This window comes from Coregonus clupeaformis, chromosome 12 (genome assembly GCF_020615455.1).
Source record: "Coregonus clupeaformis isolate EN_2021a chromosome 12, ASM2061545v1, whole genome shotgun sequence".
NCBI classification, from domain to species: Eukaryota; Metazoa; Chordata; class Actinopteri; order Salmoniformes; family Salmonidae; genus Coregonus; species Coregonus clupeaformis.
Window position 1 is genome coordinate 24,367,884 of NC_059203.1, and position 17,749 is coordinate 24,385,632.

At 47.5% G+C, this 17,749-nt stretch overlaps 1 protein-coding gene across 1 annotated transcript in view; it reads right to left on the reverse strand.

Moving 5' to 3' along the window:
• LOC121578451 (serine/threonine-protein kinase WNK2-like) overlaps positions 1-17,749 on the reverse strand; it is a 64,091-nt gene that overhangs the window by 11,258 nt on the left and 35,084 nt on the right. Inside the window, exons 2-12 of the mRNA XM_041892827.2 lie at positions 15,283-15,455; positions 14,735-14,955; positions 14,258-14,415; positions 12,952-13,040; positions 8,896-9,115; positions 7,200-7,334; positions 6,957-7,080; positions 5,327-5,589; positions 3,176-3,343; positions 1,968-2,120; positions 1,069-1,494 (exon numbers count right to left, since the gene is read on the reverse strand). Of these exons, the coding sequence (XP_041748761.2) occupies positions 1,069-1,494; positions 1,968-2,120; positions 3,176-3,343; positions 5,327-5,589; positions 6,957-7,080; positions 7,200-7,334; positions 8,896-9,115; positions 12,952-13,040; positions 14,258-14,415; positions 14,735-14,955; positions 15,283-15,455 (2,130 nt within the window). The remainder of the gene's footprint in view (positions 1-1,068; positions 1,495-1,967; positions 2,121-3,175; positions 3,344-5,326; positions 5,590-6,956; positions 7,081-7,199; positions 7,335-8,895; positions 9,116-12,951; positions 13,041-14,257; positions 14,416-14,734; positions 14,956-15,282; positions 15,456-17,749) is intronic.

The window sequence follows — 17,749 nt, forward strand, 5'->3', positions numbered from 1 at the left end:
AGGAATAACTTAGGTATTACAGAATATTTTTTGCTACTGCTGCTAAAACTGTACAATCCATAGAAATAGACAGCCAGGTCACCCTTGATACAAGTCAGTATTCGAAATCCATCCATGTCTAAGGACGTCGGGAGATGACGTGGAAACCGGCCACTAGGGGCAACGCTATTTTAAGCCTATCCCAAACCTTAAACATTCTGAGTTAATGCCTAACCTTAAGATTTCGGAGTTAATGCCTAAACTTAACCTTATACACTTCCAAATTTGACATTTGCAACAACTTCGAAATGTGATGTTTGAGAAACATTGATGAATGTCTAATTCTGACATGAGACTGTGAGTGCTAGTTGGAAATAGAAGGAATGGAACGGGCGTCCACATTCAAGTCAATGATGGCATAATGGGTGGACTGGCGGCCATCGGGAGTGTACCCACAGGAGTGAAGAAGGAATTAAAAGCAGGAAGTAAAAGCAGGAAGTCTACCCATAAATCTTTGCTGTGATTTGTTGAATCAACTCAACTGACACTACAAAAATACATTCCATTGCATGAGCCACATCAGATAGCATCATTTGAATGAACATTCTACATTACCATGGAAATTATTGCATCACAATACCAGCCAGCCATTGCGAGTGTACCCATGAGTTTGCCAGTCAAATTGCCAGGGTTAGAGGTTCCAATTCTATTTCTATGGTACAACCTACTAGTTCATCCAAAAGTGTTTTCTGAACTGTGCTACTGTCCTTGTCTTAGTGTCTACATTCCAACATAAAGTCAAAATGTAAAGCCAACATATTCGGAAGTTTTAGTAAACACAGTTTATGTAATGTATTTGGGAGGTTTCCTGTGTTTCAGGCATCACAGTGAGCTACGGTTGCAAAATTCCTGTACCTTTCCACAGATTACCAGAAATCCAAAAATCCTGGTTAGAGGATTCCGAATTTCCTTACTCCTTCTCTCCTAATTCTGGGAATCTTCCAACCGGGATTTCTGGAAAACTAGGTAATTTGGGAGAAATTACTGGAATTTTACAACCCTACAGTGAGCACTGATTAGAATATTCACCTGGAGAGGTTGATCTGCCACGTGTTTCTCAGGGAGGGGGGCAGGGGGGGCTGTAGGTTGTACCTGGGAGAGGGGCAGGGGGTGAGAGGGTTGGAGAGGGGGGAGGTCTTGCTGAGGGGTGGCAGGATAGACCTGCTGATGCCAGGGCTGCTGTTGGGGCATCCTAGGGGGCAGGGTCATGGCAAGCAGGGGGACGGGTACTGCCATGCCTAGCGTCTGCTGGGGTGGTTGGGCCAGGGACACTGGGGTCTGGGGGGTGCCAACGGTGGTCAGGGAGGGCACAGGAGAGTAATAGGGGCTGGGGGAACCAGGTACAGGGAGGTCAATCCTGTGGGGGTAGAAGGGGCACAGAGGAGCTGGGGAGTAGAGGACGGGCTCGCATCCGCCTGGGGTCCCTCCCATGGCAGGGTATGGCGAGGAGGGAAGCTAGGAAAGAAAAAAATGCTAAATAAACATAATGAGAACGTAATAAACACACAGCTTTCATCTCTCTGTTGTCCACAGGCATCAGTTTAGATTAGGTGTGAACACAACCCCTGATCTTTATTAATTAATTAAAGGCCCAATCCATAAGTTCTGTGTCCCCAGTGGCACAATACAAACTACAAACACAATCAACCTGAAACAAAAACAAACAACCAAAACAAGATGTTCGATTTTCACCATGGAGTGCACCTTGTTCCTCTTCTTCATTGGTTTTGCAGTACGTGTGCACTCACAAAGACCTTCCCTCGCTGTCAGTCCTCCAGGGCACTTTTTGACCAGAATTCTTACATGTTACTCTCATTACGTATTACTTGCTTATGGATTGTGCTTTTACAGTTATGATCAAATCTATATGATATATCTGTGTTGCTTGAGCGTCATGAGTCTATCAAGCGAGACTATCTACTGCCCACCTGTCTGTTGAGCTGCAGTGGCTGGAGAGGGGGTGTGGCTTGGGCAGGCTGCTGTTGAGGGGGAGGAGCACTGCTGACCAGGGAGGCAGCTGATTGGACAAGACTGGTGGTGATGTCAGAGCACTGCTCAGGTAGAGGCTGACTGACAGACAACTGTGGTAGGGGAGAGAGAGAGAGAGATGGGGGAGAGAGGAGAGGGGAGAGAGAGAGCCAGACAGGCAGGGTGAGTAAACCTAATGACAAAGTTAATTGAACATCTAGATCTGTCCTGTTCCACAAACATAATCTACTGCCTCGAACACTCTGCCTGTCCTGTCACCAAGTCTGGTTGGCAAACAGCCGTATCTGTCTGTCTGTCTGTCTATCTGGTACACATACCACACACACTCTGTCATCGGGTCTAGTTAGCCACAAACACATATGCACACACACCCACCCACCCACAAACACACATGCACGCACGCACACATACACACACACACACAACCTTGTGGGGACATACAATTCAGTTCCATTGAAAATACTATTTTCCCTAACCCCTAACCCTAACCCTAACCCTAACCCGTACCCTTACCCTTACCCTTACCCTTACCCTAACCCAAAAACCTAACCTTAACCCTAACCCTAAACCTAACCCTAGCTCCTAACCCTAACCCTAAAACTATCCCTATCTCCTAACCCTGAACCTAAACCTAACCCTAGCGCCTAACCCTAACCCTAAAACTATCCCTATCTCCTAACCCTAACCCTAAACCTAATTCTAACCCTAACACTAATTCTAACCTTAACCATACACTCCCTAGAAATAGCATTTGACCTCGTGGGGACCAACAAAATGTCCCCAGTTGGTCATTTTTCTCTTGCTTTACTATTCTTGTGGGGACTTCTGGTCCCCACAAGTATAGTTAAACACACCCACACACACACACACAAGGCTCTGGGCTCACACATACACACCACAGGGCTTGTCAATGTGTGAATATACTGTACTTACAGCTGAGAACAACAAACATCACAGCCACCTTTATCTCTGCTCATTGAACAGAAGCCTGGGGACAGACAGCATCTGACTGGACAGCCAAGATTTTGTCAATGAGAGTCCCATAAACTATCACTTCTCATAGCTACACACTCATAGGTACACACATGCACGCACATACACAAACACACATTCACACCTAAGTGTTGGATTCAGAACAGACCCTTACCTCCTGGTTGGGCTGGGCAGAAGCAATGAGCTGTGTCTTTGCCTGTACAGTGGGGACAGGGGCAGCAGCTGGGAAGCTCTGTGTTGCAGCTGGTCTGCTCTGATGTACTGTAGGCCCTGGGGTGGCTGGAGCAGAGACAGGCTGGGGCTGGATCAACCCTGCACTGGGCTGGAACACACAGCGGAAAAGGCTGGCTTTCAGTTTATGACTAAGATGATGTAGAACAAATCATATAGAACAATAATCTGGAGAAGAAAATGAACATTGAGCCCAAGACAAAAAATCATCAGCATCTTCAATTGAGCAATGTTCCTTCACAGGAGCAACAAGGGAATGAATAATTGTGAGCAGGGTTGATATTGCTGCTGGAAACTGCAGGATAAAGGGAAGGGGCTGTTGCAGTAGTAAGGAGATCTACACAGCTGATCCATCATATCATAGAAGAAATAGTCATCCAAGCCATTCTCTGTCTGCTGCGGAGTGAACAGAAGCAGATAGAACATCAATGTTACGCCTGAGGCTAGGGGTTAGTGTTCAGTAACTTTCCCAACATTCCCAGGTTTTCCAGAAATCGCAGTGGGAAGATTCCCAGAATCAGGAGGGAATAAGCAGGAAATGTGCAATCCTCCGATCAGGATTTCTGGAAGACCTGGGAAATTTGGGAAAGTTACCGGAATTTTGCAATCCTATTAGGGGTGGATTTGGGATTGGGAAGTAATGTTGCGCTTGGTCATCATGGGAGGGACAGAGGAAGCTGAGCAAAGCAGAAAGAAGAACCAGCCCCATGCCCCTGCTGCAGCTAGGTCGGGTGTTGCTATGGCAATGACTGGGCAGGGTCAAAGTTCAATCAAGCCTGTCATATCCCTGACCTACCATTAAGCCACCTGGGCCACCTGGTCTGCCTTCGCTGTCATGTGGTGATAGAAGCAGAGCCTTTTCCAAACTCAGGCCCAGGCCCAAGCCCTGGTCTTGATTAGAATGCTCAGGCACAGGAGAGGTGGGCTGGCTTTGGCCGGACCAGTAGGCCCCAGTGTCTGGGGGTATAGGGGAGCTGGTCCTGCGAAGCCCAGCCTTTCCATAGCTTTGACTGGGCTGGTACGGGGTGTCTATCGGTGTTGGGGAGCTGCTCCTGCGACTGACAATGTGGCTTAGACAGTGGTTGAGCAGGGACAGACCTCCACTAGAGGAGCGGACCAATAGGTAAGGAGGTGGGGCAAGATGTGAGGGTGTGGTCCAGAAGGAAGATGGAGGATCAGATAGGGAGGAGGTGATTGGAGGGAGATTGAGCAGTGAGAGGAGGTGGGAGGAGATTGGGGAGGGCGTGTGGACTGGTGAGCACTGGGGAGAGGGAAGGAGGGGGGGCATGTTGGGGTGGCCTAGAGACTCCCCAGCCTCCATCCTGGTCCTCAGTAGAAGGTCAAAGCTCGCACAGGCCCTGCAGGAGTAGGGGTGGGAGTGGGGCAGGGGGAGGTCAGAGGGGCGTTGTATGGGCTTTGTAACCAGGATGGCAGGATGGGGGTGATTGACTGATTGATTGATTGAGTCATGGTAGGAATACTGATGGTGCTGGGACAGGGGAGGGGACAGGACAGGATCCTGAGGGGGAGGAGGAGGGGACAGGACAGGATCCTGAGGGGGGGGGGGAGGGGACAGGATCCTGAGTGGGAGGGGGAGGGATGCTGCTGCGCGCTCCTCTGAGTTTTCATCCCGTTCTCGGCTCTGTCTCGTTTGGGGCAGGAGGTGGCAGGGAGAACGACTCAGTGGCTTAGGGAGAGAGTGGGCCCTGCACATGTCAATCAAGGAGGTGCTTCCACACCTAGCGCACTGATTTGTCCCGCCACAACTCACTGTCCTCTCATTGGTCCCACAACCAACAAACCAATCTTCTGCCCTCTCAGGGGAGAGAAGAGTTTTCTGAGATGCAAAGGGCTCACTGAAGTAGCACTGCTCAGGTCGATCGGACAAAAGAAAACATAAACATAAACATAAACATGTTTGTCTTTACAAAGATACTACCCAAAACACAAAATAAACTAGGAGCTAGAGAGATAGAAAGGGAATGTCTGACACTTGCCGTGAGAATACATTTTAAATAATGAGTTTTGACATATGAGTTTGAGACAATGGGGAATTTTGTGTGAGAGAACTTACAGTAGGAGCCTGGTAGGCCCCCTGGTGCAGCTGTGCTGTAGGTTGCTGGTAGGCCCCCTGGTGCAGCTGTGCTGTAGGTTGCTGGTAGGCCCCCTGGTGCAGCTGTGCTGTAGGTTGCTGGTAGGCCCCCTGGTGCAGCTGAGTGGTGGCTTGCTGGTAGGCCCCCTGGTGCAGCTGGGCCTGGGACTGCACAGGGGGGCTGTAGACCTGGGGTGTAGATATGGGCTCTGGGAGGGGCTGGTAGAGGGCACTGTGCTGACTGTCTAGAATAATAGGGAACAGTGTGGAGAAAACATTATGCCAACCTCAAATAATGGAGGGAGTGGCAGAGATTAGACCCAACCAAATCATGAGAAAACAAAAATATAATTACTTGACACATTGGAAAGAATTAACAAAAAAACTGAGCAAACTACAATGCTATTTGGCTCTAAACAAAGAGTACAGAGTGGCAGAATACCTGACCACTGTGACTGACCCAAACTTAAGGAAAGCTTTGAATATGTACAGACAGTGAGCATAGCCTTGCTATTGAGAAAGGCCGCCGTAGGCAGACCTGGCTCTCAAGAAAACACAGGCTATGTGCACACTACCCACAAAATGAGGTGGAAACTGAGCTGCACTTCCTGACCTCCTGCCAAATGTATGACCATATCAGTTTACACAGACCCACAAATAATTTGAAAACAAACCCAATTTTGATAAACTCCCATATCTATTCGGTGAAATACCACAGTGTGCCATCACAGCAACAAGATTTGTGACCTGTTGCCACAAGAAAAGGGCAACCAGTGAAGAACAAACATTGTAAATACAGCCCATATTTATGTTTATTTATTTTCCCTTTTGTACTTGAACTTTTGTGAGTGTAATGTTTACTGGTCATAACTTTGTATTGTTTATTATCTATTTCCCTTGCTTTGGCAATGTAAACATATGTTTCCCATGCCAATAAAGCCCTTGAATTGAATTTAAAGAGAGAGAGAGAGAGAGAAAGAGATAGCGAAAGAGAGAGAGTAAGAAAGAATGAAACAGAGAGACTAAGCATCATTAGAATTCAAAAGCTGGGAGATGACTCAGAGCTGAGTCACTGGTGCTATTCACACCCTGCAGCAGTCTCTCTCTCTCTCTCACACACACACACACACACACACACACACACACACACACACACACACACACACACACACACACACACACACACACACACACACACACACACACACACACACACACACACACACACACACACACACACACACACACACACACACACACACACACACACACACACACACACACACACACACACACACACACACACACACACACACACACACACACACACACACACACACACACACACACACACACAGATCTGCCATCATGTCCCTCTATGTCATTACCCGTAATCTATAAGCCCTGTAGAGATTCTTACATCTGGATTACTTTGAACAGATCGGCCCTGCCTCAACAGAAGGTGAGCAGTGTGTGTGTGTTTCAGTTACATTAAGTGTTTGTCAGTTTTCTTGTATGCACATTTGTCTATGTGTTTCTTTCTTTATTTGTTTGTTGTTTGCCTGTGTCTCTGTCTTTGCTATTAGAATAGAGGCTGCAGTCAGGTTCTTACATGTGGCCGAGGTGGTGTGGGCCGGCAGGCTGCAGAGCAGGAGAAGGGGCTGGTCACCTTCTTCCTCCTCTGACTCTGCTGGGGCCAGTGGAGCCCCCTGTGGTGGTACCCCCATGCTGGGCACCTGCAGCAGGGTTGTTTAATGTAAATATTTGGTTAATAATAATATGATAACATTGATTCAGACAGACAAATAAAGGAACAAATTAAACACCAACATCAACAAAGACAAAAAGCACAAACCTGTAGCAGTTTCTGGGTCTGGGTCTCGACTGCAGGGACGGTCCGCTCCCTCCTCCATTTGATTAGAGCCACTCGGTCCTTGATGGACTTTCCTACTATCTTCACATCGCTGTCCAGGAAGAAACCTGACTCCACCTACAACAGAGGCGTTATCTATAAACAGTCCTGGAAGAACGCTGACTCCAACTACAACAGAGGTTATCACTAAACTAAGCACTGAAGGGAGTGCTGTGTGACGCAGCATGACAATGTGAACGTGATTGGTCAAGAATCCCCATGCTCCAAATGTTACGCATTTCTCCATTCATCTTCTCTACTGTTTAGGGTCTTTCGCTAAATTGTCTTTGCTATCACTAAACTAAGAAGAACCCCAAGTCCACCTGCAGAGGACAGGACAGGACAGGACAGGACACAGAATAGACCAGGACAGGGCAGGACAGTACACAGAATAGGACAGGACAGGACACAAAATAGGACAGGACAGGGAAGGACACAGAATAGTACAGGACAGGGCATGACACAGAATAGGACAGGACTGGACAGGGCAGGATATGGCAGGGCAATGCAGACAGGACAGGACAGGGCAATATGGCAGGGCAATGCAGACAGGACAGGACATGGCAGGGCAATGCAGACAGGACAGGACAGGGCAGGACATGGCAGGGCAGGGCAATGCAGACAGGACAGGACATGACATGGCAGGGCAATGCAGACAGGGCAGGGCATGACAGGATAGGACAGGACAAAACAAGACAGGACAGATGTTATCACTAAGAAACCTGACTCCATCTACAGCAGACAGGTTATCACTAAACAGGGCCGCATATAAACTAATGTGGAAATTAGAATTTTAGGGACATCAGTTGTCTGTCTATCTTTGTGTCACAGTCACACAAAGATAAAAGGTTGCCTCTCCCCACCCCACAGCTCTCAGATGGGACACAGGGTCAGGCAGGGTCAACCGGACTGACTGGTAGTTGTGATTTAAATCAATACCTTCCTGGATCATACCGGCCCAACCACGAAACCAATGACGATTTACTGATTACATAATAGCTCATTATATCAGGAGAGTGTTGTGGAGATGAGTCTGTTACTGTTTAGGAACGGACGAGGAGGTTACTGTAACATGAGATCAAGTCTTTCAGCATGTTTGAGGAAGATCAGTTTGAGCAAGGCGAGGTGTAGAATCACTGATCTTGATCTATAATGAGTAGTTCTACATTTACATGGGATTCGAGGTTATTTGTAGACCAGTGATTCTGTGCAGTCTGACTGGAATCTCAAAAACACTATTTCATGACTATCACCAATTGCACAACATCCCCCATCCCCCAGCCCCCAGAGGCATGTTGGGAGATGTAGTCTGCACAGAACAGCCGAAACCAAGGTCACCATAGAGCACAGAGAGTGACAGACACTACACTCTAGAGGACAGAGTAGCTTTCCATGAGGACACCCCAAGTGGCTAGATCAAAGTAAAAAGCTACAACCTTTCCCTTATCATAGAACATTTATTTTTATTTTGACTAAATAAAGTGTGTTTATGGTTCTGTTTCTCAATCTACATCATATAGCCATATCATACTCTGCAACTGGCACTGCAAATACATCAACCGTTTCTGAGCCATGATAATGTGAACCCTACTCACCACCAGAGCCGTATAGAATCTCTACATATGGCTCGGCTACTCACCATCTCCTGGGCCACACCCTCTGGGGTCTCTTTCTCCAGGTCAAAGGTGAACTCAATGGCCCCGCTGTCCTTGTACTTCCCCTTCAGCTTCTTGGGGTCCTCCACCCACACCTTGAGGGCGATGGAACTCTTTTTCCCATCATCCTCCTCGGCCAGCTCCACCCTCACGCCCGTGTCCTCCGCAAAGAAGGCATGGTTCAAGAGGTCCTTTATGGTGTACCTGATGACAACACACATTCAGTACATTTTAGTCATTTAGCAGACGCTCTTATCCAGAGCGACTTACAGTTAGTGAGTGCATACATGTTTCATACTGGCCCCCCATGGGAAACGAACCCACAACCCTGGCGTTGCAAGCGCCATGCTCTACCAACTGAGCTACAGGGGACTAGTACAGTATACACACACACGTACACACGTTCACACACACACATACACACTGTGACGTCACGAGAGGCTACACAGCTTTCAGCGGGATTGCTCAAGTAGTGCAAGGAGACAAGGTTCAAACAAAACAAGGATTTTATTATAGGTCTTGGGAAATTAACGAAAATATAACAAAATTCTGTTCTCTTGTGGCTCTTTAAGGGTTAACCGTTCAGGGATGTCTCTTCCACATCCAGAATCATAATTCTCACTCGCTCAGATAACTTTTCCCCAGCCTTACTGTAGTCCACGTTGCAGCTAGTGGCCAACCCAGCAAAAAGTCCTTCCAAATGTCTCTCACGTATTTCCACAGGTGCATATATCCAAAGGTGAGTATTTCCCAAAGGTAAGTATCTCCAAATCCTTATATTCCTCATGGAAGTGGACGTGCAGCACTCTTGTCCTCCAGAGAGCCCAGGTTGGAGACTGTGTCTCTTCCCTTCCCCAAAACTTCAGCTCATCAGCTCCTCATTTGTTTCAGCTGCGTGGGAAGATTGGCCATAGAGGGGTGGAGTTCCCGACCCTACCAGCAGATGGAGCCATAGCTGTCTGGGTTTGCAGCCATCTCAGGGGGATGTAACGTCCCTCCAGGACACAGCCTCTCGTGACATCACACATCCCCCTCCTCGGGACCGACGTCCTCGTGGGTAAAGGCAGCGAAGAAGGCATCACGCCGGGAGAGGGCGTCCGCATTGCCGTGGTGCTTGCCAGCCTGCTCTCTCTTCAACTCCTCCACCTCTAGGACCAGGGACTCAGCCTCCTGTTGTCTCTCCTTGAGTTTCTTACTGAACGCATCAGCCTTGGTTTTAGCAGAGTTTAGCTTCTGTTGAGCAGCTTTCAGTTCCTTCTCTCTCTCTGCCTCCGCATTCTTCATCTTGTTCTCCAACACCTTGTACTTCTCCTCTGCCTTCTTCTGGACCTCCTTACTACTGCGCAGGGTCTCCCTCACACTCCTCGATGGTCCTGCGCAGCCTCTCCAGCTCCTCCTGTTGCTTATGGAAGGAGCTCTGTTGGAGTTTAGCCTGGAGGATATCTAACTCTTCTGTCTTCATGTCTAACTGTTGCTTTAACAAACGATACCTCTCAGCGGTCCCCTTCAGACCAGACAGTTCTTTGTCCAGATTCTGTAGCTCCGTCTCTGTGTCGGTCTGGGCACCTGCCATCCCTATCAGAGCCCGGGCGGGAGTGAGTAACTCGGAGGATTGCACCGGAGCCTTCCCAGGATGAGTCTTGCCTCTCCGTTTCCGAGGTACTCGGGTTATCCTCTCCTGAGACTCTCTCCAGAGTGGGTAAAAGGCTGGGCAGTCTCGTCCAATTAGGACAGGGACGGGGAGGGGAATCAACCACCCCCGCCGTCGTGTGTATGGTTCCCCGTGTGCTGGTCATTGTAAGTTCAGTAATGGGGTATTCTCTGGTGTCCCCATGGACACAGGAAACTGGGAGGACTTTCCCCCGGGGTCAAACACGTTGGGCCCACCAAATCCTTACGCACCAGGGTGGCCCGGCTACCAGAATCCAGTAAGGCCTCCACATCATGGTGATTCACAGTTACCGGGCAGGTGGGGGGGGTCGATCTGGGCCGCCATCTACGACTCCCAAGAGCGAGGCAAAACGGTGTGTGGGTGCTGAGCTGGAGGACTCCGCAGTGGGCATAGGTTCATCGGCTGGTTTCCCACACTGCCAGGAGATATGTCCCATCTCCCCCACACGGTAACACTGTCGAGTTTCCCCCTCCTGGTGTACTCTTCTTGGACCCGCCTGGTTTCTGGCTCCCCCTGGAGCCGGGATAAGTCCTGACGTGGCTGGGTTCGAGACCTTGGGGTCCTTTGGACGGGTTCTTCCCATTTGTGGTGGGGCCGCCCTCCTGGGGTCTTTCGGGAAGCATTCAGCATCTCCGCTGTGGCCTGGTACTTTTCCACAGCTTCCACGGTCAGATCAGCCGTGGTCAAGGCCTGTTGACTGATGAACCGTTTTGCCTCATAAGGCAGGGCGCGTGGGTAACGATCCATCACAACGGCCTCCACCACCGCCGCTGCTGTATTCCTCTGCGGATCCAGCCATTTCCTTGCGAATCGGACAAGTTCATGCATCTGCGCCCGAGGAGGTTGGTCTGGTTGGAAGGTCCAACTGTGAAAGCGCTGGGCCATACCAAACTTTGTGAGTCCATATCTGCTGAGGATCTCAGACTTCAGGGCATCATAGTCAGTAACCTGGTCAGGGCCCAGGTCCCGGACAGCATTCAGCGATTCCCGGTTAGAAAGGGGGCTAACAGACCAACCCACTGTTGCTTGGGCCAGGCTTCCCTAGTGGCCGTGGCCTCAAATGCATGCAGGTATGCCTCAATGTCATCGGTAGCTCCCATCTTAGATATAAAGTCACTTGCCTTTATTGGGCGGGGTATTTTGGACCACCCTCTGTCTCTGCAACTGCAATTCCTCTGCCTTCAGAAGGTTGGCTTTCTTTTGCTCCTCCAAGAGAGCCACGTTTGCTTGCATCTGGGCTTGCTGGCCAGCAACAAGGGCTTTCAATATGTCCTCCATTTCAGTCGGCGGGGAGCCTACGGCCAACTTGGAAAACTGGGTGATCAAACCTTCGGTATCCTCCTCTGACATGCACTATTAACGCTTGAGCGTGCCCGTATTCTCCACCATCTGTGACGTCACGAGAGGCTACACAGCTTTCCAGCGGGATTGCTCAAGTAGTGCAAGGAGACAAGGTTCAAACAAAACAAGGATTTTATTATAGGTCTTGGGAAATTAACGAAAATATAACAAAATTCTGTTCTCTTGTGGCTCTTTAAGGGTTAACCGTTCAGGGATGTCTCTTCCACATCCAGAATCATAATTCTCACTCGCTCAGATAACTTTTCCCCAGCCTTACTGTAGTCCACATTGCAGCTAGTGGCCAACCCAGCAAAAAGTCCTTCCAAATGTCTCTCACGTATTTCCACAGGTGCATATATCCAAAGGTGAGTATTTCCCAAAGGTAAGTATCTCCAAATCCTTATATTCCTCATGGAAGTGGACGTGCAGCACTCTTGTCCTCCAGAGAGCCCAGGTTGGAGACTGTGTCTCTTCCCTTCCCCAAAACTTCAGCTCATCAGCTCCTCATTTGTTTCAGCTGCGTGGGAAGATTGGCCATAGAGGGGTGGAGTTCCCGACCCTACCAGCAGATGGAGCCATAGCTGTCTGGGTTTGCAGCCATCTCAGGGGGATGTAACGTCCCTCCAGGACACAGCCTCTCGTGACATCACAACACATACGCACACGCAACGCTGCTGCTGTGCAAAGGTTATGGTGTCACTCGGAACCACTGATGTGAAATGTCAGTACACGTAGAAACATCAACAGCAGCAGACCCAAATACTGGCACCAACGTCATACCTCAGGACAGAAACAGTGTGTGTGTGTTTATTCGTCACGAACACAGCATGTATAAAAGGTTTAGGGAAATGCTTATGCAAAGTTGGCTAGGACATAGCGACAGGGCGACCGTGTGTGTGGGTGTGTGGTGTGTATGTGTGTGTCATGTGTATGTGTGTGTTGTGCGCATGTGTTGGTTTTGACCATTTAATGCTCTCTATCTGCTCAGTTCTTTACTTTACAGATGGACTCGACTCTGTCCACTTACCTCTCTTCCCGCCGATGGCAGATACACTCCCCGATGATCTCCTTAATCTCTGGGTCACTGATCTTATCATAGCTGGCAGGCTTCACCCCCTAGAGATGCCAGACACAAAGAACAACTATATTCACGATGACAAGTATGAAGAATATCATATGACATCTCAAACATTCTCACCCTGACACTCACATTCACATTCAGATGCAAAAACAAGAACAATCTTCATGATGACAAATATGAAGAACATTTGTTTATTGTTTGGATCCCCAGTTGCGACAGTTACTCTTCCTGGAGTCCACGAATATCAGGTGATGTCTCACACAGTCTTGCACTGAGTCACACAGTCACAAAAACAACTACACACACAGCGTGCGACCTGCATTCTTTGTAACAGGAGTAAGATGGCTGACAAATGTTACACCCCATTAAGAACAGACTCCCCGCGGTGCAGTGACGTGGTCGTCTCTCTCAGACAACTACACTCCAATGAGAAGTGATTAGCTACTGCTGCAGCTGCTGCTACTTTACTCCAGAGAGGAAAGCGGTGGCAGGAAGCTCCCTCTGGAAAAACACATTGACTGCGTTCCAAATGGCACCCTATTCCCTATGTACTTCACTACTTTTGAACAAAAGTAAATCAAAAGTAGTACACTATGTAAGGAATAACATGTCATTTGAGACACAGACATGCTCTCCTTAAGCCATATAGACGTTCAAAGACAGAAATATAACTTAATTATCATTGTTGAAAGGACTGCTAACAAATTCTGATAGCTTGATGATTAAACATCCCTTTAAACCTTCTCTGTACTGTAACTTCTTCTTCTGGGTTGTTCTTCAAAAAGCACACTTCATCACAGGTTGATGGTGGCACCTTAATTGGGGAGGACGGGCTCATAGTAATGGCTGAACAGAATTAATGGATTGGTATCAAACACATTCCATTCCATTCACTACATTCCAGCCATTATTATGAGCCGTCCTCTCCCCACCAGCCTCCTGTGCACTTCATTCATACTGGCGTCTCTATGATAACATTAGTGCTACTTAGAGTTACTTACTTTTTGAGTGACTCTGTAGGAGCCTGTATCTGTGACCTTATGTAGGTTTGTTTTGTTAGTACTAACAGCTTGCATCACCATGGTAACCTTTTGGATTATTCACTGTAGATCTGTATGGCTTTGCTGTTTGTGCTAGTAGGTAAACATTGGCGATAGTAATGGGGTGGGTGAGTTAGTACTAGTATGAAAACATAGGTGCTAGCAATGGTGTGGGTGATAGATAGGATTGAAGATGGACTCGCTGGACTCACGCTGGTGACTTTGCGGTAGATCTGAGCAGCGTTCTGGCACTCGGAGTACGGGTATTCTGAGGTGGCCATCTCCAACATACACATCCCAAAGGCATAGACGTCCACCGCCTCATCATAGTGCTCCTCATACATCTCAGGGGCCATGAACTCTGGGGTGCCTGGGACAGCAGAGGTCAGGGGAGAGGGCAAAGGGCAAAGGTCACAAGAGTTACAGGGCTCCTTCAGAAAGAAACAGAAGGTTTTCCCTTACACACTGGCACACACTCACGCTAAGATGATAAAAATGTTAAGCTAATTCACATATAACCATCCAAAAGAGGCTCAATGAATTCACAAACAGCCTTTCAGGTCTCAACAGAAGTACTGTCATAATCCATTAAATACATAGTTACAGTATAGATTCCATACTCTTTTACAAGTGATGTATTTACGACCCTTCCAAGCAGAGCATGAAAGAGCATGATTCCTCATCCTCACCGATGACACTCTTGGCGAAGGACGCCCTCTTGAGCGTAGCCAATCCCAGGTCTCCAATCTTGACGGAGCCGGTGGGGCCGGTGATGAAGATGTTGTCACACTTCAGGTCCCTGTGGATGATGGGAGGGGTCCTGGTGTGGAGGAAGTGGAGGCCCTTCAGGATCTGTCGACACCAGCTCCTCAGAACCTTGGGCTTCATCACCTTAAAACGCTTCAGATACCTGGAGGATGAAGAACAGACCATCATCATCATGATTTTCATCGTCATCACGACCACTACCATTACAATCCATCTGATAATGAACAACTATCATTCAACTATGAATCAAAATGTGGAGGAACTAATTAATTCAATGAAAACTTTCAACCAGTGGAATTTTCCCTTTTGGAAAGTTACTATTTTTTAATTTCATAAGAACAGCTTAGGAAGGAGGTTATACCTGACCTTGTGTTTAATGTTAAGCTCAGCACTGTTGTGTGGGAGGGATGGAGGGAGGGAGGGAGGGAGGGAGGGAGGTTGGGCATGCTGTTGGTTGTGTTTGTCTCACGTTTTTAGTGTCCCTGAGGTCATGAGCTCTGTCACAAGAACGATGCACTTCTTCCCTTTGACCGGTGACTCCCAGAAGTCATAGAAACGCACAATGTTGGGGTGCTGGAGACCCTTCAACATCTCTGCCTCCTCCTTAAATCTCTGACGCTCCGCTTTAGTCAGTTTACGGTCCTGAGAGAGGAAACAAGGGGACAAAGACAGAGGAGAGGAAACAGGGGGACAAGGACAGAGGAGAGGAAACAAGGAGACAAAGACAGAAGAGAGGAAACAAGGAGACAAAGACAGAGGAGAGGAAACAAGGAGACAAAGACAGAGGAGAGGAAACAAGGAGACAAAGACAGAGGAGAGGAAACAAGGAGTCAAAGAAAGAGGAGAGGAAACAAGGGGACAAGGACAGAGGAGAGGAAACAAGAAGACAAAGACAGAGGAGAGGAAACAAGGGGACAAGGACAGAGGAGAGGAAACAAGGAGACAAAGACAGAGGAGAGGAAACAAGGGGACAAGGACAGAGGAGAGGAAACAAGGAGACAAAGACAGAAAATAACAAGGAGAGGGATACAGTTAACTAAATTCTCTGGCATAACATAAGCTCTATAATCTATCCATGCCTGTGATTTTGAATATAAAGTATCAATAGAAATAGTTACAAATATTGTCACTAATTATCTTATGAGGATTTGACCATGTCGCGTTCAAGTTAAAAACATCCATTAGTCACTATTCCAGTGTCTCAGCAGTTATGGGATTGGTCTACAAACCCATGAATGTAGGGCTATGTTTAGAGTGAACACGTGTGATATTTTGAGTGAGGGAAGCATAGGGATGTGAATCTCTCTTCTCGTAACAGCCATGTATACAACACACATCTGTGATCTCGATGTGATGTCAGAACCACATCAGATGTGACATCATTCTTTTTAAAGCATGATACACAGTAAAGATATCTATTTATATGATATGTGGTGATGTCATAAGTGGGATCAGAGTCTTGCTTTGTTAAACAGGTGTTGTGAATCAGATAAAGACCAAATGTGTTGTATGATGCATTCCACAGCTGTAGTGAGGAGAGTCACTGTGAATCAAAATTTCAGGCCCCATCTTCGCTTAGCTGTTGTATAAATAGTGAAACAGCGGACAGTTTAGACCTCCTACATCTCTGTTCCACTCAGTACAGTCTGGTCGAAACCTTAGACAATCCCGGCCTGGACTCTCATACACACACACAGGAATACACGTCAGACACAGCCTTGAATCATGGGACACACTAGAGACTAACGAAAGATTAACCGAAAATCTTTGGCTAGAACAAAATTCATACTCGCACATACACTACCAATCAAAAGTTTGAACACACCTACTCAATCAAGAGTTTTTGAAATAACACATATGGAATCATGTAGCAAAGAAAAAAGTGTTAAACAAATCTAAATATATTTTATATTTGAGATTCTTCAAATAGCCGCCCTTTGCCTTGATGACAGCTTTGCACACTCTTGGCATTCTCTCAACCAGCTTCACCTGGAATGCTTTTCCAACAGTCTTGAAGGAGTTCCCACATATGCTGAGCACTTGTTGGCTGCTTTTCCTTCACTCTGCAGTCCGACTCATCCCAAACCATCTCAATTGGGTTGAGGTAGGGGGATTGTGGAGGCCAGGTCATCTGATGCAGCACACCATCACTCTCCTTCTTGGTCAAATAGCCCCTACACAGCCTGAGGTGTGTTGGGTCATTGTCCTGTTGAAAAACAAATGATAGTCCCACTAAGCCCAAACCAAATTGGATGGCATTTCGCTGTAGAATGCTGTGGTAGCCATCCTGGTTAAGTGTGCCTTGAATTCTAAATAAATCACAGACAGTGTCACCAGCAAAGCAACCCCACACCATAACACCTCCTCCTCCATGCTTTACGGTGGGAAATACACATGCGGAGATCATCCGTTCAACCACACCGTGTCTCACAAAGACACGGCGGTTGGAACCAAAAATCTCACATTTGGACTCCAGACCAAAGGACACATTTACACCGGTCTGATATCCATTGCTCGTGTTTCTTGGCCCAAGCAGGTCTCTTCTTCTTATTGGTGTCCTTTAGTAGTGGTTTTGCAGCAATTCGACCATGAAGGCATGATACACACAGTCCCCTCTGAACAGTTGATGTTGACTTGTGTCTGAACTCTGTGATGCATTTATTTGGGCTTCAATTTCTGAGGCTGGTAACTCTAATGAACTTATCCTCTGCAGCAGAGGTAACTCTGGATCTTCCATTCCTGTGGCAGTCCTCATGAGAGCCAGTTTCATCATAGCAATTTATGTTTTTTGCGACTGCACTTGAAGATACTTTAGTTATTGAAATTGTCCATATTGACTGACCTTCATGTCTTAAGTAATGATGGACTGTCGTTTCTCTTTGCTTATTTGAGCTGTTGTTGCCATAATATGGACTTGGTCTTTTACCAAATAGGGC